Below are 18403 nucleotides of genomic sequence, written 5' to 3' on the forward strand. Positions count from 1 at the left end.
GGCATCGTGCCTCCCCAGAGACCAGAATGCATTGGCAGATCACCTCAATAGGTCCCTTTCCTCTTGCCACGAGTGGTCTCTTCACCCAGAGGTCATCACGCTTATCTTCCACAATTGGGGGACTCCCCCAAGTGGACCTGTTCGCCTCCAGACAGAACAGGAAATGTCCTGGTTCTGTTCTCTGTGCGTGCTCAGCAAGGGTTCCCTTTCCAATGCCTTCCTACTCTCGTGGGCAGATGGCCTGCAGTACACCTTCCCGCTGATCCTCTTGGTTCACAAGGTCCTTCTAAAGATGAAGAGGGACAAGGTGAAGGTTATCATGATTGCTCTGGTGTGGCCACACCAGCATTGGTTTGGCATGTTTCTGGACTTCTGTGGCAGCTCCACTAGTGCTCCCATCCCACCCAGACTTGATTTTGCAAGACCACGGCCGGTTGCGTCACCCGAACCTCGCCTCCCTACGTGTGACTGCATGGCTGAATCCTGAGGAGCAGGCTTCCTCAAATCAGGTTCAAGAAGTCTTGCTAAGTAACTGAAAGCCTTCCACCAGGGTTACCTAATTGGCTAAGAAGAAACATTTCATTTGTTGTACCTCTGCACGGAATCTTTCTCCATCTTGGTCTTCCCTGCACTCCATCTTGGACTACCTACTCCACCTGAAACATCAAGGTCTGGCTCTATCATCTGTTAGGGTTCACTTGGCAGCCATCTCAGCCTTCCATCCTCCAGTACAAGGCAGATCAGTTTTCTCCCAAGAGATGACAGTCGGGTTCCTCAAGGGCTGGGAAAGACTCTACCTGCAGGTTCACGACCCGATTCCGCCATGGGACTTAAATCTGGTCCTGTCTAAGCTTACAAGGGCCCCTCTGCGAGCCTTTGGCATCTTGTTCCTTATTGCTCTTCTCTTAGAAGGTCGTTTTCCTGGTTGTGATCACTTTGGCCAGAAGGGTCTGTGAGATCAAGGCCCTGACATCAGAAGCCCCTTATATGGTGTTCATCAAGGACAAGGTCCAACTGCGCCCCAACCCAGCCTTCCTGCGAAAGGTGGTGTCACAATTCCATAACAACCAGGCCATTTTTCTGCTTGTCTTCCTTCCAAAGCCTCATAGCACCGATGAGGAACGTTGGCTCCGTACATTAGACATTAGGTGGGTCCTGCCCCTCTATATCAAGAGGACTAAGCCCTTCCGCACATCTACACAACTTTTTGTAGCAGAAGTGGAAAGGATGAAAGGACTACCGGTGTCATCCCAAATAATCTCATCCTGGATAACCCTTTGCATCCGAGCTTGCTATAAGCAGGCAAAGGTTCTGCTTCCGGCCATTGTGACCACTCATTCCACAAGAGCCCAGGGTTTGTCAGCAGCATTCCTCTCACAGATACCAGTCCAGAACATCTGCAGAGCCGCAACACAGTCATCGGTTCATACCTTCGCATCCCACTACGCCATCACCCAACAGACCTGTGATGAAACCAGTTTTGGGAGAGCAGTGTTGCAATCAGCACGTCCATGAACTCTGAGCCCACCTCTGGGGGTATTACTTGTGAGTCACCTAGCAGGAAATGGACATGAGCAAGCACTCTAAGAAAAAAATGTTATTAATCTTTTGTAACTGTTATCCTTCGAGATGTGTTCCATATGTCCATTCCTGCCTAAGACCTGCCTTCCTACCCCTCTGTTGGAGTTATGGATAAAAAGGAACAGAGGTTGCGGAGCCAGCGGTAACCCTCATACCGACGCATGTGCGTAGGACTCCAGGGGGCGCTAGGGTCGGTCCTACAGATACCATTAAGGGGAAAAAAATCTCCAGCAACATGGCATGTGCACATCTAGCATAGAATGGACATAGAATGGACATCTTGAAAAACGATATTTATGAAAGGTCAGTAGCCATATTTTTGTCTGTCTACTTCCATGTTTTAGAAACTCTCAGGTAATAAGCCTGTTCTCGGAGGTAGGAGTCTCTTCCTTTACCAGCAGAAGATGGGGAATGATGCTTTGTTTCTGAATGAGATTGTTGGAACTGCTGCTGCAAGTGACAGTGGCACAACAAGGATTTTGCAATGGGTGGGGTGGACTAATGGGATCAGTGTGCAAATGAGTATTCAAATTTGGCTGTGTTTATGAAAATTAATAAATTGCTTCAGATGAGCATTAATCTGCAAGATTTTGCAAAGTGATCAATCATATTTTCAATCTGAAACAAAGTCCACCTGAGTACCAAAGCTAAATTCCTTTCCTCCTCCTGCCTCTCTTTTTTTTTGTGTGTTTTTTTTTTTTAAGGGAGGTGGGGGTGGGAGGAATTGCTTTGTGAAGGAAAGCTTGTTTCCTGGAGCAGGAATTCTCAAACTCTTTCATAGCATGGACCACATTTTAGTAGAGGTTCTCACAGACCACTTGTCCTCTCGTTCTTGGTTGTATGTATCACTGCCTCCTAGTCATGATTGTGTAAGACCCTTGGGGTAGCAACAACAACAGTTGCTTACATAGGAGAGTGATGGTAGGAAAGTATTTAATGTGTTTTAATGATAATATAGTAGCTGGAAATCAGGAATGGGAATATGCAGCATTATATGACCCGCTAGCTCCCCTTGAGCCCCCAGCAAGTTCAACATGGGCCACAATTTGAGAACCTTTGCAGTAGAGGAAAAAAAACTTTTATTTGTGTGAAAATGTTTTTTTTTTTAACTCTTTCTACAAAAGATTTTTGAAAAAAATTTTTAATTAAAAAATCTTTGATTTTTTTTCTTGAAGTTTGGAACATTTTAATTAAAATGTCTCAAAGAGAAACGTTACAATTTCTGCATTTTTTCCCCATTGCTGGTTTTTACCCATCTGCAGTGATTATTCAGTTCTCTTCTGAGTAATCTTTACTCCTTGGGGCACTGCAATGCAGAAAAATAGGGCTAGGAAAAGACAAAATAGAATGTGGTTTTAACTCAGGGGAACTTAAAATAAATTTGCAGATCCCAGACTTGATTTCCTGTTCTCAGGCCTCCGTTAGTTTTCTTAAATTTGAGTGTGAGACTGGCTTGCTTTGGAAGTGCATGCAGTCTTGGGAGCAAAGACTTCTTCCCATGTTCTCAGTTACCTTTCAGAAATGTTAAAGCTTAAGAAAAGGTTGGGAATCCAAGAAATTTCTTTTCTTTCATTCTGAAGTTCTTTGATTTCTAACCTTTTCTTAAGCTTTTGTGTTTTGGAATGATAATTCACACTGGACCGGGGAATTCTCTTTCATATGCATATTTATGACTCTGTTAATGTTTCATACTCTCTCTGTGGACTGGGTTTCCTGCACAGCCATAAGAGATATACTTACATACTGTCATTTTTTTTAAAAAACGGAAAGTTTGTGTTCTGCAGAATCTGATTAAACTGGTAAAGTGGAGATGACTGCACCCACCTCCCTTGCTTAGTTCTACCACTAATTTCCTTGCTGGTCTGGGCAGTCTTTGCCATTTTGTGTCCAAGGTTTGGAATCCTGTGCATGTACCCTGGTTTTTATGTGAACTTTGTTTCTCGTTCACCCTTTTTTCTCCCTGCCCCCACAGGTGTGTGTTGGGAAACACTACCATCCTGGCTGAATTTGCCACAGATGAGGAGGTTAGTCGCTTTCTGGCACAAGCTCAGCCCCCGACACCTGCAGCAACCCCAAGTGCACCCGCAGCAGGCTGGCAATCCCTGGAGACAGGACAGAACCAGACAGATGCAGTTGGACCTCCTTTGAATCTTTTTGGTGGGTCAGCAGGGCTTGGGCAGTGGAGCAGCAGTGGTGGCAGCAGCAGTGGGGGCGATCTCTCTGGCGCTTCATTGTGGGGGCCTCCAAACTATTCTTCAAGCTTGTGGGGGGTCCCAAGTGTAGAGGATCCCCATAGAATGGGCAGTCCTGCTCCCTTACTACCTGGAGACCTTCTGGGAGGAGGGTCGGATTCAATCTGAACTTAGAACTTTCAACTCTGACCTCGTGACCTTTTTTGGAACAGCAGCAGCACTAACTTGACCTTTTCGTTTTTTTTCAACTTGCAATAAATACATTTTTAAAAGGAAAAAAGAAAACGGAGAGAGAAAAAAGGTGGGTCATTGACAGACTGTCTGAGCACATAGTTGCCTCCCTTATATAACTTCAGTTTTTTCGTTTGGAATATGAATCCAAAAAGAGAACATATCACTCTTGAAATACTTGAATCATGAACGCCAACTTAGAAAGACAATGTGAAGCAAGTACACATACCATTTAAATTTAAACACAAAAAATTAAAAAAATTAGTTTCTAGTTTTTCACTTTTTCATGTTATACGGAAGTTGTTGCTAAGAAACATATATACTGAAAAATAGCTTTTTAACTTTGTTTGCACTGGGTGTGTTTCCGTCCTTAGGTCTACCATGTTGGGTGGGGTTGGGGTTCAAAAGAATTGCAGGGGTGGGGGAGGGGAAGACTTGACGGAGCCTCACTTTAAAAACAAAAAAAAATGAAAAAAAAAAAAACCCTCAAAAAAATCCCAACACTTTGTGATTGGCTGGTTGAGAAATACCAGTGTGTTCTGGCACATGTAACTGCCCATGTGTGCTTGTTTCTGGTGAGCGCGCATTTTCTCCCTCTCTCTCGACTGTCTCAGAATGCTGCATTGCTGATGGGTCTATGGGCTGGCTGGCCATCTGTGTGTCTTGATTCTGAAAACAAGTATAGAGGAATCCCAGTGACTGAAACAAAATTTTCTTGGGCTGGATTTGTCAAATCTTTTTGGTTTTTTTAATTGATTTTCGGAGGGTGCTAATTCAAGTTTGCAGATCATATTGAATGTGGGTTGTTGCTTCCTAGCCCTTGTTCTAACCCTGTGGTAGAGCAAAACACTGCCATGTCCGAAGGATTTGGTGTGAAGGGGAGCCAGTGTTGTCTTTTGAGTAGCAGTGTATTTATTTATTTATGTCTGCATGTGGGGTTTTGATGAGTAAACCCTAGAATGTTTGTTTTATAATGCAAGCCATTCTTTTTTTCTTCTGTGGAGGGTAAAACAGAGGATAGAAGACATCACGTTTATATGTGGCTAAGACCAGTGTTCTTATCTAGTCCCTTGCAATCTTCAGTATCTTTGGAAAATGAGTCTCTCATCGCTCCCCCAAACTGTATACATGTACTCATGTCCATTCATGAAGTATCCATCAAAACCCTGAAATTCCAGCCCAACCAACATTATTCTCTTAATTGATTTACTGCTTATATTAAAACTGACAAAACTAAGTTGTGTCAGCAGTTTGCTGGCCTGCCTGCCTCATCTCCTGAAAGCACATGCAGCTAACTCCTTTCTGCATCCCTTCTGATGAGTGTTACCTGTGCCAGGCCGTGGTGTATTACAGTACCAGGCCATCGCTGACAGAAACGTTTACTTACGAATGTTCTTAAACCAGTGTGTACTTCAAATGTTTCCTTTTGTTTCTCTGTGTTGTGTTTTTTCCTGTGTACGTGGTTTTGCTTAGGCAAGTATATAACTAGCAAAGACTTTTTTTAAAGTATTGCACCTTTTTTTGTTTTTACTTTTTCTGTACTGTTGCTTTTTAATTTCTGTATTTAACGAAAGATTTGTTTGGGATTTTTTGAGCATCAGTGTAGTAGTACTCTGGGCAGGATGGGGTGACCTTTAATCCACAGTGCTAGCCAGTGTGTGCGTGCGTGTGCACGCTGGGAACAAAACTTACAACACTGCTTGTTGTGAAAAGAGCTGTAGCAGACCTGAAGGAACATCCCTTTACACAAAGCAGGAGATATTTTGTGGGGGCAGGGAGAAGAGGGAAGAGAGAGGACGGTACTCTTCTGAGAAGTGCCACCACTAGTTGGATGGTGTCAAGCTCTGTGTTATACTGTTTAGCATAAAGTGCTGACATTCTGTACCAGCAAATACCTACCCATTCCAACCCTGAGTGGGAGCATACCTCTGTTGTCCTTATTAACTGTAGATGTGGGGAGGGGAGGGTAATCTCTTTTCTTTAGCATCTTCACTGAAGGATACAATAGTGTCTAATGTATTTAACTCTTTAAACATTGAGGGGAATGGAAAAGGCAAACTGAAATAGTGTGTGTGTGTGTGTGTGTGAGAGAGAGAGAGAGAGAGGAGGGAAAGGTGGGGGAATTCTGAGACTTTTTAAAATTGCCATATCTGTGTAAACCCAGTGTGACATTGAAGGCTGACTGAGGGGAATGCTACATCTAAATATGCTTATAGATTCATATGCAAAGTGTTATGTGACCCAAAGGGTGTGGGTGTATAAACTGGAGTCTGCAACATACTATCTGGTCATTTTTTGAATATTATTTTTTATTTGTGTTTTGTTTTTTTTTGTTTTTTGTTTTTTTTTATTGTGCCCTCTCCTCCATCCCACCATACACATTGAAGCCAATGTTTTTCTTCCAACTCCTGCCAGTTAGGTTTGTTCCCTCCCTCCCCCCAGGCAGAGCTACATTGTCTCTGGTAGCCTCAGCATGAAGATCAGCCATGCGCAGAGATGCAGGAGAGATAAAACCCCTGTGCCAGCAGTACTTTTCCAATGAAGCACCTATAATGGCCTGAATAAGCCAGTATCCATTCTGTCATGTGACTCGCCCATGCTGGTTCACTGCTGTGGTCCCACCCCTTCACTTCTCTCTCCCAACCTGCCCTAAGGTCCCTTTACCTGCACTTTGGGTTAGATGAGTTCATTGCGATACTACGGTGAAAGCCGGGTGCTAGAGCCCCTCTTGTTTACAAGACATAATGAGGGATTTGAAATATTTAAAAATGAAAAGCTAAAATGTTCTTCCATAGTAAGCTTAAAGAGGAAAAAAAATTAAAACTTACACACAAAAAAAGACCAAAAAGTTCACGCATGCATGCATGCATATATATTAGATGAAGACTAACTCTGGGAGCATTTAACAGTGTTCTTTGTTTTTGTTTTAACATTTATTTTCCTGCTTTAAATTTGCAAGCTTTCTCAGGAATTCTAGGGTAGGAAGCCAGTTTTTGAAGATGGTTTATTTAACCTTATCTTATCCTAAATAGATGGCTGTTTCTTTCCTGTTGATAAACTTTTACAAGTTCCTGAATCTTCAAAAACTTTGAAAGTTTTTACTTAAAAAAAAAATTAAAAAGCAGAAAAATCTCCAAATGTTACTGTCATAACTGGGGATCAAGCATTTTAAAGACTGTAAAAAATAATAATTATGACAAATTCAATAAGCACAACAGAAATTCATTGTATTCTTAAAAAACCAAGTTGTGGGAGAAGGGTTGTTCTTTGTAGAGTGCTGTTAGTCTCATGTGGGTACAGTTGCATGGGGTGGGAGAGAGATGTGTGAATGGAAATATAATCACTTAGTTCTTTTTCAATGAAAATTAGACTGAACTATCCCTCCAAGCACCTTTTAAAAAAAAAAAAAAGAAACTGTAAACCTAACCCATACCTATGGAATATCCTAGCAATGGAGTGGTTGTATCTTGTCTCCTTTTTAATACAGAAAATTATCAAGAGGGGAGAGAATTTGGAAGTCTCCTGTGAAGTGTACATTAGAGAACAAAAGTGATTATTTTTAAGTTTCCAACTACCCCTTAGTCAATGTTAATCCCCATTATGAAGATTTGCTGCTTTCTTTTCTTTGTCTTTCACCCAGAAATGTACTTTAATTTTAGGTTTTTTGAGGGGAATATTTAAGCTCTCCTGCTGATCCCACAGGTGCCAGCTGTCAGGCCTCCCCGCCCTGAGAACAACTTTGCTGATCTCAGTGTTGGGATGAATAACTCCTGTCTCCCACCAGAAAGGGGAGAGGGGCCTAATCTGCCTGAAGTTTTTAGGCAGAAACCACAAGCCACTTTAGTGCCTTTGTACATATACCCACACATTCTGCAAATGGAGGCATATGTGATCCAGTCACTCCATGAAAATGAATGCACCTGCTCTTAGGATAGAAAACTTGATGCAGTGTGTTACATAACAGAAGAAGTAAGAATGCTTTTTATGATTTGAAAAATCAAATGCCAAGTTTCTCCTATCACTTCAGTTGTGCTCTGTTTGTGTGTTGCATTCTTCGTACAAGTGTGTGCATGCAAGTGCGTTAAAAACAATATGCCAAGTTAATTTGGAAAATCATAGTGTGATTGGCCCATAGAGAGGGATTTAGTTTCTTTTTCTTTTTTTAAATTGAGGGGAAGATATTTATCTGAATGCTTTGCCAGAGGCTGTGCTTTATCAATTGGCAATGTCCAAAGAACAGAAAATGGTAGGACTTAGTGAAAAACAACCAAGGCCTTTGCTGCAGTCCCTTGGAAACAGCCATAGCTGATGACTACTAAGAGGTTAGAACACTGAATCTTTGGCTGTGTCATTTCATAAGGGCATCCTTCCCCTCTCCAAAAACACCCCCATCCCTGAACTCTATATAGGCTTTATCTTTGGCACTTGTATCTTGAGTCATCAATTTATAAGTTGCTTGAGGGACTTTAATACCTCCCATTTTCCAGTCTGAAAAAATTTAGTTGTCAATTTTGGTCCTGTCCAAATTTATAGTTGAAACCATGCAAGTAATACTTGTCTAAACGCTGTCACTAGCTTGGTTCTATAATGTTTTTTCTGACCATTTTGAACAATAGTTTTGGAGGACCATGCTAACCAGACAGCACTCTCCTATAGGCCAAATATGGCTTGCCTTTCTCAAACAAGCAGTTCTATTTGACGTCAGTGCCTGAAAGAGGCAAGTAGGATTTGGTACTGGGTAGATCTGGCTTTTAGATCACTGTTCTCGAGAAGGCATTTGTGACTGTCCTGGTCAGGAAAAATGTGCCAGTTGCTGCTAGCATTGTTTCACATGAACACCATGAAAAGAAAACTAGGAAAAGTTTGTGAGAAGAAGTGGAAAGGGCACATCTTGGAATAGATTATGAATCTCTACTGCCAGTTGAGGTCAAATGTCAAGTCCTTCCTGTTAGTCTCAAAAACAACATCTTCAGTTTCCCAAGATGTTAATGAAGAAACAAAGAATGCACCTTGTAGCAGTTCTGTTCTTGATTCTTGCTCCTCATGGCCATATAATCTAAACACATACATGTCTCAATTATTATTCCTTTCTTCCTGATTTCCTGTCTCCTCTGTTTTAATCCTCCACTGTTTTAATTTTTCTAATTACATTTTAGCAATTTTTCCTTTTACGTTCTATTTTCTATAAATTCTGCTCCAGTACCAGCTGCTTCCCCCCTTCCCCTGAATGTTGCCTGAATTGTCTGTAGGCTTATTCTCTGAATTAGATGGGTTTGATCTCTTCTCCCTTCTGCCATAGTAACTTTTATGAAAGTGATAGTGAAGATTTCTAGTATGCAAAATGAGAAACATGAGCAAAGTAGGAAGTCTTAAAATATAACACCACTTCTAGTGGAAAGCAGATTTAATTTCTTGCACTGGGTGCTCTTTGGGAAGACTTTTAGTCTTTTCAAATATGCCTGTGCTTTTCTGGACACTTTTCCATCAATGCTGAGGACCTCTACAATCAGATGGTGTGAATTTTTTCTTAGACTTTGGCTTTCTGATGTCCAGGTTAAACAGACCGAAGAATTTATGTATTGAACAGAGACCTTAAGCCAAACACGTTTTACTCTGAAGTATAAACAGGAAGTTTGCAGTAGACTCCAATATTAGAGAACAATTCAGCCTTTGTATTAAGTTGACCTCTCTTTTTTTTTTCTTTTTAAATTCATCTTGAAGCTTTCAAAAATTAGTACATTAGAAATCTTGGTCTTCCTACTTAACACTGTTTTTCATTGCAGGGATTTGAACTGGCAAAGGTGACTGGTGTAATACTTTGTAAAAGCCAACTTTCTCCTCAGTGTATGCTCTCCTTCCTTATCAAATGCTGCCACACCTCCTCTGTTCATGCCTTGATTGTAGAATAATCTTCTGCTTCATCCCTCAGCTGCCTTTCCCTCTTCCTGGGTCTGACTTTGCTCTTGCATGTGGCTCTCTCAAATTAGTGCCACTGACTTGAATGAGTAAGTGCTACTCACAGGAGTAAGGGCTATTTGTCTAAGTAAGAGGTTGCAGGATCAGGATTTAAAATTGTAGCTGTGAGGCTATAGTACTACCAGACAACCAGGAACACCTGCCTGTCCATGCATATTAAATTCACTGCAAACCATGTGACTTCAGAATCCAGGACTTCTCCAGTATTCTGAGATGCTCTTATAATGCTTTGCACGTAGTCGCTCAGGATATGAAGTCCTGATTGACTGGGATGGAAGTTAATTTTTTTTTATCTGCCCTGGGAAAAATTCCATTATCGCAAGGATGGATGTCTCCTTAACTGTAAATATGCAAAATAGTAATGCAGAAAATACTCCCAAAAATACAAAGTTGAAATGATGTATAAGAAACTAAAAAATGCTGTCAGGAGAGTATAATTTTATTAAGAGTGAGTTTTGTCTTGTAGCTGAAACAACATATGCAGAACCTGTAGCCTTTTCTACACTAATTTTTCAAAAAAAGAAAAGAAATCCAACTGGTAGTATTAGTGACATTAGGAGTCCAACATAGAGGGGCCACCAGTTGCCTCTGGCGTTTTAAGCATCATGTTGATTATACCTACTCTGAACAGACTATAGATGACGTGATGCTTACAGTACCAGAAGTCCACCAACACTAAGGCTTCTTGTGTGGCTGAATAAGTGTTGTTAATGATGGGAAACTTGTGCAAAATTTTCTGCAAAATTAGCTTAAATCTTTGTAGCTAAATAGAGTTTGCAGCTAGGACTGTACCCTACCTAGAGACTAACCTTTTAAGCACTGTTCTAATAAGTTTTGTCTCCTCTACAGAAGTTTTTTAAAAATATCTCACCATTGCAAATACCAGCACAAATGAACTTGTATTACCAACAGTGGAGACATTTTGGCAAAATTTCCCTGAAATCAATAAGGTCATACAGTTTAGTCCTTTTTACACTGACTGGCCAGGCTGTATTAGAACCCTGTTTGTCCACAATAAAGTCCACAATGCTGCTATTAAAACTGAGTCAGTGGACCTCGTTACAGCAGTTTGGTTTGTGGTGTAGATTGGACTTCAGCCATGTTCTGTGGCTGGCTAAAACCTTGGATGTGCTTTAGCTCCATTATGGAAAATGGTTAAGATCCCATCTGTGCCACAGAAAATGTTCTAATGGTCTCCAGACTTGTAGGGTTCTAAGCCTGTTTTTTAAACTTTGTTGTCAGGCCAATGTAGATGTAACCTAATAAGTGGCATGCAACAAAGCAACATTCACATGCTGCAAGGGTGTGTGTGTATTGCTTTTTATAAAGGTATGCAGGAAAGTATCTGAAAATCTCCCAGAACCTTGGGTTGTGAAAAGAGCATCTTGCAAACTAAGTGTCCTGAGCAAAGAGCCATTTCCTGCTGTGGATGTGGCAGTCAGTAATGGGGGCATCCAGCAGTGTTAAAACCAGGTGGAATTTTAAAATTTTTTTCTTAGCCAGAGAGTTGGAATAATTTTGACTTGACCCTGACAACCATTCCTATAAACACAAACAGTGCACTCCAGATAAAGTGGTAGAAAGTTATGTGCCAGACAGCCACTGAATATTCTTTGTGGCACAGTCTCTTGGCTATTTGGTGGGCAGAGGGAGAAGAGGGGACATGGGAAGAGTTTGCATGGACAAACAAAAGAGAGGCAGTGTTTAGCAAAAAGTGTTTCTTTTTAAGCACTAAATGCCTCATCTTAGGTAAAGTACAAATCAATGCATTCAAATAACAAAATTCATCAATTTTTTAACTGTTTTTAACCATGACAAATAAATGGAAGTTTCTCTCGTGTTTTAGATGAAACACCCTTAGGTGAACATGGTTCCTTCTTAATACTAATGTTGAGCAGCAAGAGCAGGTTGCACAGCTTGCTGGAGATAGATATTTTAGTGACATGGTTATGATATTAAGTGCTTTTCTTCCCCTTCCCTACCCCTTCCAGAATCGGCTCACCCTCCTTATATAAGGTGCTGAATGTTTTGTATGTTTAGTGGGGGGTGCAGGAGGAGCAGAAGAGTGAAAAGGGAGCCAAGATAGAACAGCCTTACTTTAGGGGGTAGCCTTACAACAGAGCTTTATATTGGGGGTGTGCTGTATTCCAAAACATGTAAGCCAAAAATGGAAAAAAGCGTTCATTTATGCAACAACAAAAGAAGGGGTGTTGGAAAACTTCTTTAAGAAATGTATACCTTCTGAAGGTAGAGTGGTGTCTCACCAAGTGATGCGTTATATGATGCTTCTTCCTGGGTCAGTAGGGATGGATTGGGGTATAAGCGCTTAACATTTTCACCTCTTTGTTGTTTTTACAAGCAGTAACTTAAATGTGGTATTTGTGAATGTGCCTTTGTGAGTACAGCAACTGTCTAAGGAGACTACTTGGGCTGGAGTAGGGAGACAGTGGTCAATTCATTCTTTCAAGACATCAAATATAAAGATGCCAGCCCACTGATCCCTTTCAACAAGTAGCATCTTTGGGCTATTCTCTACACTGCACAGTAATCGTAAGTGGCGTAGAGGTTTGGGGTGTGGGAAGGGACATAAGATGATGCACAGAAGCTGATGATAGTTTTAGGCTAGTCCGCAGTTGCAGGTTGAATTTATATTTGTATTATGTAGCTTCTCTTTTTTGTGTGTGTGTGTGTGTGTGTGGCTTGCTTTAATTTTTTGTAAGCACTGGAGAATTGAAACACAGTGATGTTTGAGACACATTTATGCATGCAGAGAAGAAGGTGTTTTGTAGCTTCTGCCATTTGTGGGTACACTTTTACCCTTTCTTTCCATGTCCTAATGAAACAGGAAAATTATATTTTTTTCAACCCTTCAACTTCCAGCACATTGAACGTTGCCATTTAAATTAACAGGGTATTACAAGAATAAAAAAAATGTTTTTGAAATGGTGAGGTAGAAGTGTTTAAAAAAGAAAAGAAAAAAGTCTGAAGTAATTTTTTGTTTCTTCGAAACTGTTTGTAGCTAAACATGGGAATCTGCAGTGTCTCCTTCCATTTGTTTTTCCCTATTATTCCACCTCTTCACCCCAAATCTGAGGTGTGCAAGAGCTGTTGCATTAGCCCCTTTCAGTCCTCACCCCAAAAAGAAACTCCTAGTGGGACCCTTCAGTTCCATTCAGGAAGACAAAGGGAGGAGAGACTCTGCAGCTTTCTTTGCTTCGCTCTCATTCCTCTCTAATGGCCTTGAAATGTATTATTATGCAAATGTGAATTTTGATACTGAACTTAAGAAGAGGTGTGTTTTTTTTCTTTTTCAAAAAAAAAAAAAAGGTCCCATATGTGGTCAGCATTGCTTCTTTATTTTGTAAGTGAATTGTAAACTATGCATTCTGCTGGGGGGGTGTAGGGGAAGAAGAGGTAGCTTTGCTAAACTGTTCAGCAGTTTCTGTGTCCATGGTGCATCCATGTTGGTGTGGAGGGAAAGAGAAAGAGTGATGAATTCTCCAAAACTGTCTAGTTATCAAAATTGCCAACTTCTGATAAGAGAAGTTCCCAAGAGACTCTTTCGAAGTCAGTTAAGATTGATTCCAAAATCCAATTCAAATTCTGCAGGATTGTGAATTCTAGCCATGCAGTGTTAACCAAGGGCCAGCAGTGTGACATGAGACCCCAGCATTCCTTGGGAAATGATTTGACCATCTCTTATGTTAAGGCCCCTTTCAAGCTCAGGAAACAGAGTGCCTCAGGCACTGTCTTTTGGGATTTACCTACTCACTTTCCATTTGAACAGCTACTCTCTCAGGAGAATCGGAACACAGACACTCCTTACTCATAAACTGTCTACGTGAACCTTTTCCTAAAATTGCCACTGTTACTGTCTCTGGTGCAGCTCTAATGGATGGGAGCACTATTACAAACTGGCTGCTGGTGTTGTAGCTAACTTGTCAGCGAGGCCTGATCAGAGCAGATGTAGGAGAACTTGGCATTTAAAATGCTAGTAACTACCAATATCTTGTTTATACTATTGCTACTGGTAATGTAGTGGTGGTGGTAGTGATGGAAAATTTTAGGGAACAAAGACTAATGTAGATAAAGCCATCTAAATTAAAGAAATTAGTCTTGTGTACTGGGAAGTGGCTGCTGTCCCAATGGGCAAAAGAGGATTCACTTTCTCACCCCCAAAATGCAGTTGATTTTGTCACTTATATGTGTACCTGGAGCTCAGTGGGCTTCTTCAAGTGGTCTCATAGAAAAATGTAAATCTCACTGCCCTGTTCGTTGTCTTAATAGGAGCCTTGTGTTGACTTGACTTTCCCTTGCCCATGGTGAACCATGGTACCTGCATTACCCTTGGCATTATCTTAGATAACAGTATCATAACTGAGAGATTATCTTGCCTGTATTCAGTGTTTTTCATGCAGCAATTTTATTTTTTGTTGACGTTCACAGTACTGTAATGAGTAATAGACTTGATGATGACACTCTCCTCACATCTGTGCCTGCCTTACAGATGTGATCTTATCAGGGTTCCACACTGTTGGATTGCCTTTTAAAAAATAAAAAAAAATCCTGAAGTTTCAATTCTTCATCACAAAATACCTCATGGTACATTTCCCTTTTTAATGTAACCTTTCAAGCCCTATGTTCTTTTCCAACCTTGGTGGGCTTATCCGCTTCTTAGATCTCCTCCTGGGAGAGAGGCTTAGATTAGTGGTTTGAGCACAGGACTGAGAGCCTGGAACTCTTGGGTTCTAATCCTGGCCCTTCCTCTTCCTCTTTAGCCTTGAGCAAGTCACTTAACTTCTCTGCCTCCGTTTTTTCATCTGTACAATGGGGATAATAATACTAACCTACCTCACAGGGGTTTTGTGAGGATCAGATAGTTCATGTCTGTAAAGTGCTTAGAAGATAAAAAGCACTATATAAGTATTATGAGTTTAAACAGCAAGATAACTCATTCTTAACATTGTTTGCTTCGGGTGGGATGGGGGGAAAATATAACACTTCTACATTTAAGCCATCAAAAATCTAGATCCTAAATGACTTAACAAAGCAGAAGTCAATGGAGAGTTTAAACCATCCATATTGCTTACTTTCTCCTTCCCCTCGCTATCAGTCTCCTCCCCTGCCTTCCATATGCAGTAATGCCATTTTTCTTATAGGTCACAAGCCCATTCTTTTAAGCAGACATTTGAGCCTGGTTGGATTGATGTACTTGCAACTTTTCTCCTCTTCCACCAGATTTCTAAATTGGATGCAATGTGTCATCTTTTTCCTGCCTTTAAACAGACTTTGGGTGGTGAAGTGTCATCCCTCCATGGACCGCATCTCTTCCTGCCTTCAGGAAGGGAGGAGTATCTTGTAGATCTCATGGGGATTGTAAAAGGAAGAGCCTTGTCACTTTATGCTTTTCTAGGAATAGAGGAGAGTGTAGTTCCCTGTAACTTATGAAAATGGTGTTATACTACCACTTCAAATAAGGTGTCACCTTGTCCCTAATACACAGAAGCCATCATATACCAATAGTACATTGAAACAGAGAGAATGACATTCAATAGTAGATGCTGCTTATGTATATGCCTTATAGCTCACCCAGAATCTCTGAGAGGGTGATGGGGAAAGAGGTCTTTGTTGGGTAAATCCCACAGCTGTCAGGGAATCTCTGATACTTTCTCCCCTCTCCGATCATGTTGTGGTCAGTTTCTTCTCTCTCGGATGAGTGTCTCAGGGATGTGCATATGAGCCCATGCCTTTGGAATTTGGTCTTGGAAATCTTGAGATTTTGGTTTCAATTCTGTATTTGAAGGCTTTTTTTTCCTGACACTTCACTGGTCCTCTCCGTCCCTTGCATTGCTCCCTGTGGCCTTAGGATCATCTCTTCACTGCTGCCATATGTCACCATCTCCACCTCTGCCAGCACACAAGTGAAATCTGTCCATGATTCCAAAAAGAACAAAACTGAAATAGTGCATGGGCGTTCCTAAGATTTGCGTGCAATTGCACACGATTTCTGAGGTGCAGATAGATGTGTTTTCCTTCCTATACAGAAAACAGAACAAACATTGCATAGCTCTGCTGATGGTAACTCTGCACTGTTTACTTTTTAATTCAATGTTATGTCTTTTCCCAAAAGAACCAAATTCCAAAACCAACCTTTTTTAGGAAGAGGGGGTGAGGAAAGCAAATGTTGGGGAGGGGTTCCAAACTATTTTAGTTTCCACCATTTGGATGGAGACATGAAATGCTGCTTTGAAATCCACAGACCTAAGGAGCTATGTTTACAAAGACAAATGCTTTCTACCTGATCAGGAACCTGGCTGATGGTGGGCATCCGAGGTTTGGTGAGGTTTTCCTCATTGCTAACAATCAAGTCAGGTAATGGGGGAGGAGCTGTGTCTTGAGGAGGAATGGAGGAAGAGGTTAACTTAATCTAGCCTTGTTTCTGAAATCGTTTCCCCTTCCTCTCTCCTTCCTTTAAATAAATAAGTGCGTGCAGAGTGGATAATCACTGATGTCCAAAACTGCTGGATTAGAAAAGGCAGCTTTCCTTCTTTGCACATAAATAAGGTAACAGGAAGGTACAGCTAGAGCCCTCTTGCTGAAACACTGTCCCCCACAAGCAGATGTAATCATAAAAATGGTGGATGCGCGTATTGATGCTCTTTGCAAGTTACCTATGAGTGTTTTTTTCTTATACTTGAAATAGCTTTCTTTATTAAAAATGATTTTAATTCTGGTCCTGTCCCCTCCCCCCTCCCGGTGCCCTAGGATGGGCAGCAGAGAAAGCAGACAAGGGAGAATAGAGAGGAGGTGACACAATTCCTTTCATGCCCAGGTTTCTTTTTAATTCCCATCCATACACCCTGGTGTTTGAACTTGCTTTCTAGCCTAGTGGTTTTCCATGGACACAGAAACTCAGCACTTTGAGGTGCTTTTGTATGGCAGGCTGCCCCCCCCTTCTCCTCTTCTGTATTTTTATTTTACTTTTAGTATAGTGGTACTTAAAATCACTGGTTCACTTAAAAAACAATAAAATGTTTAAACTCTACTAATGTACAAATAAGCTGAAATGTTGCATTTTATGTGTATTTTTTGCCATAGCAGGTACTGTATTTCTCATGCTGGATTTCAAAAAAACAAACAAAAGGGTGATGTTTTATTGGAGTGTGACAAATTAAGAGTAATAAGGAATTAAGTCGTCGTCATTTCATTGAAACTGAGAGATGGTGTAATACATATATAAGTTTTCTGAAGGTTTTTTTGGGCTTTTAAACAGCTTTTTTGTTTTTATTTTATTTTTATGTTTTTTAAAGATATGATTGTATTATGTGCAACTCAGTTGCTTACATTATAACTACAAAATATTTTTGGGTTCCTGGAAAAAAAGAGACTAATAAATGTGTTTGGCTGCTAAGCGTTTAATACTGTGGTATCTCGTCAGTTTATTCTGCCAACTGGCCATTCCCTACCCCAACACAGTTTACATCCCCCTGGCAAATCTACAGTTTATTTAGGAGAAAAAGGAACTTAATCTACTTCCTCAGACTATAGTGGTCCCAGAGCTGTCATGCAAACAAAATACAAAACATACTGTAGAAAAGATATGCCTCTGAGTGACCAGCCCAGCCCAATGTGGGGTGCTTTCAGAGAAGCAGAACTGCAGTTTCAGGGAAGATTTCCAGAAAACTAAAGACTCAGGACCAAATCCTGTCTTTGCTCATGCAAATAGTCCCACTGACTTCAGTGTGAATAGCAGACAACATTTGGCCCATGCAGTAGAACCTCAGACTTACAAACCCCAGAGTTACGAACTGACCGGTCAACCCCACATGTCATTTAGAACCAGAAGTATGTGATCAGGCAGCAGCTGAGACACCCCCCCCCCCCCAAAAAAAAGGCAAATACAGTCCTGTTAAATGTAAACTAACAACAGAATAAAGGAAAAGCTTAAAACAATTTTTTTTTTTACAAGGTAAGGAAACTTTGTGCTTGTTTCATTTAAATTAAGATGGTTAAAAGCAGCATTTTTCATCTGCATAGTAAAGTTTCAAAGCTGTATTAAGTCAATGTTCAGCTGTAAACCTTTGAAAGAACAATCATGCTGTTTTATTCGGTTACAAACATTTCAGAGTTACGAACAACCTCCATTCCCGAGATGTTCGTGAGGTTCTAGTGTAATTTATATTTTGCACATGAAGCTGTATGCAATGTATGTTAAACAACCTGTGAGATCCTTTTTGAAGCTCAATCCCTCTGCCTTGCTCTTTTGAAAGTGCTGCTGCATATCAGCTTTCTGGGGCCTGTGTGTGTCTTAGTATTGTGACAGCGAGCAATGTACAAAGGTACACTGAGTTACTCCTGGGGGGCTTCTGTGCCAACAAATTTAAAATTATTGGGACAATATTTTAAAATTCTGTATATTTTAT

General features: G+C 40.8%; 1 protein-coding gene across 9 annotated transcripts in view; it reads left to right on the forward strand.

Moving 5' to 3' along the window:
• The window catches only part of TNRC6B (trinucleotide repeat containing adaptor 6B), a 258765-nt gene extending 241366 nt beyond the window's left edge, over positions 1–17399 (forward strand). For all 9 annotated transcript variants that reach the window (XM_030546761.1, XM_030546819.1, XM_030546830.1 and 6 more), the window contains one exon: positions 3554–17399. In XM_030546761.1, the coding sequence (XP_030402621.1) occupies positions 3554–3941 (388 nt within the window). In that variant the 3' untranslated portion in view covers positions 3942–17399. The remainder of the gene's footprint in view (positions 1–3553) is intronic.
• Positions 17400–18403: the final 1004 nt, after the last annotated feature.

This window comes from Gopherus evgoodei, chromosome 1, assembly GCF_007399415.2.
Source record: "Gopherus evgoodei ecotype Sinaloan lineage chromosome 1, rGopEvg1_v1.p, whole genome shotgun sequence".
Taxonomy (NCBI): domain Eukaryota; kingdom Metazoa; phylum Chordata; order Testudines; family Testudinidae; genus Gopherus; species Gopherus evgoodei.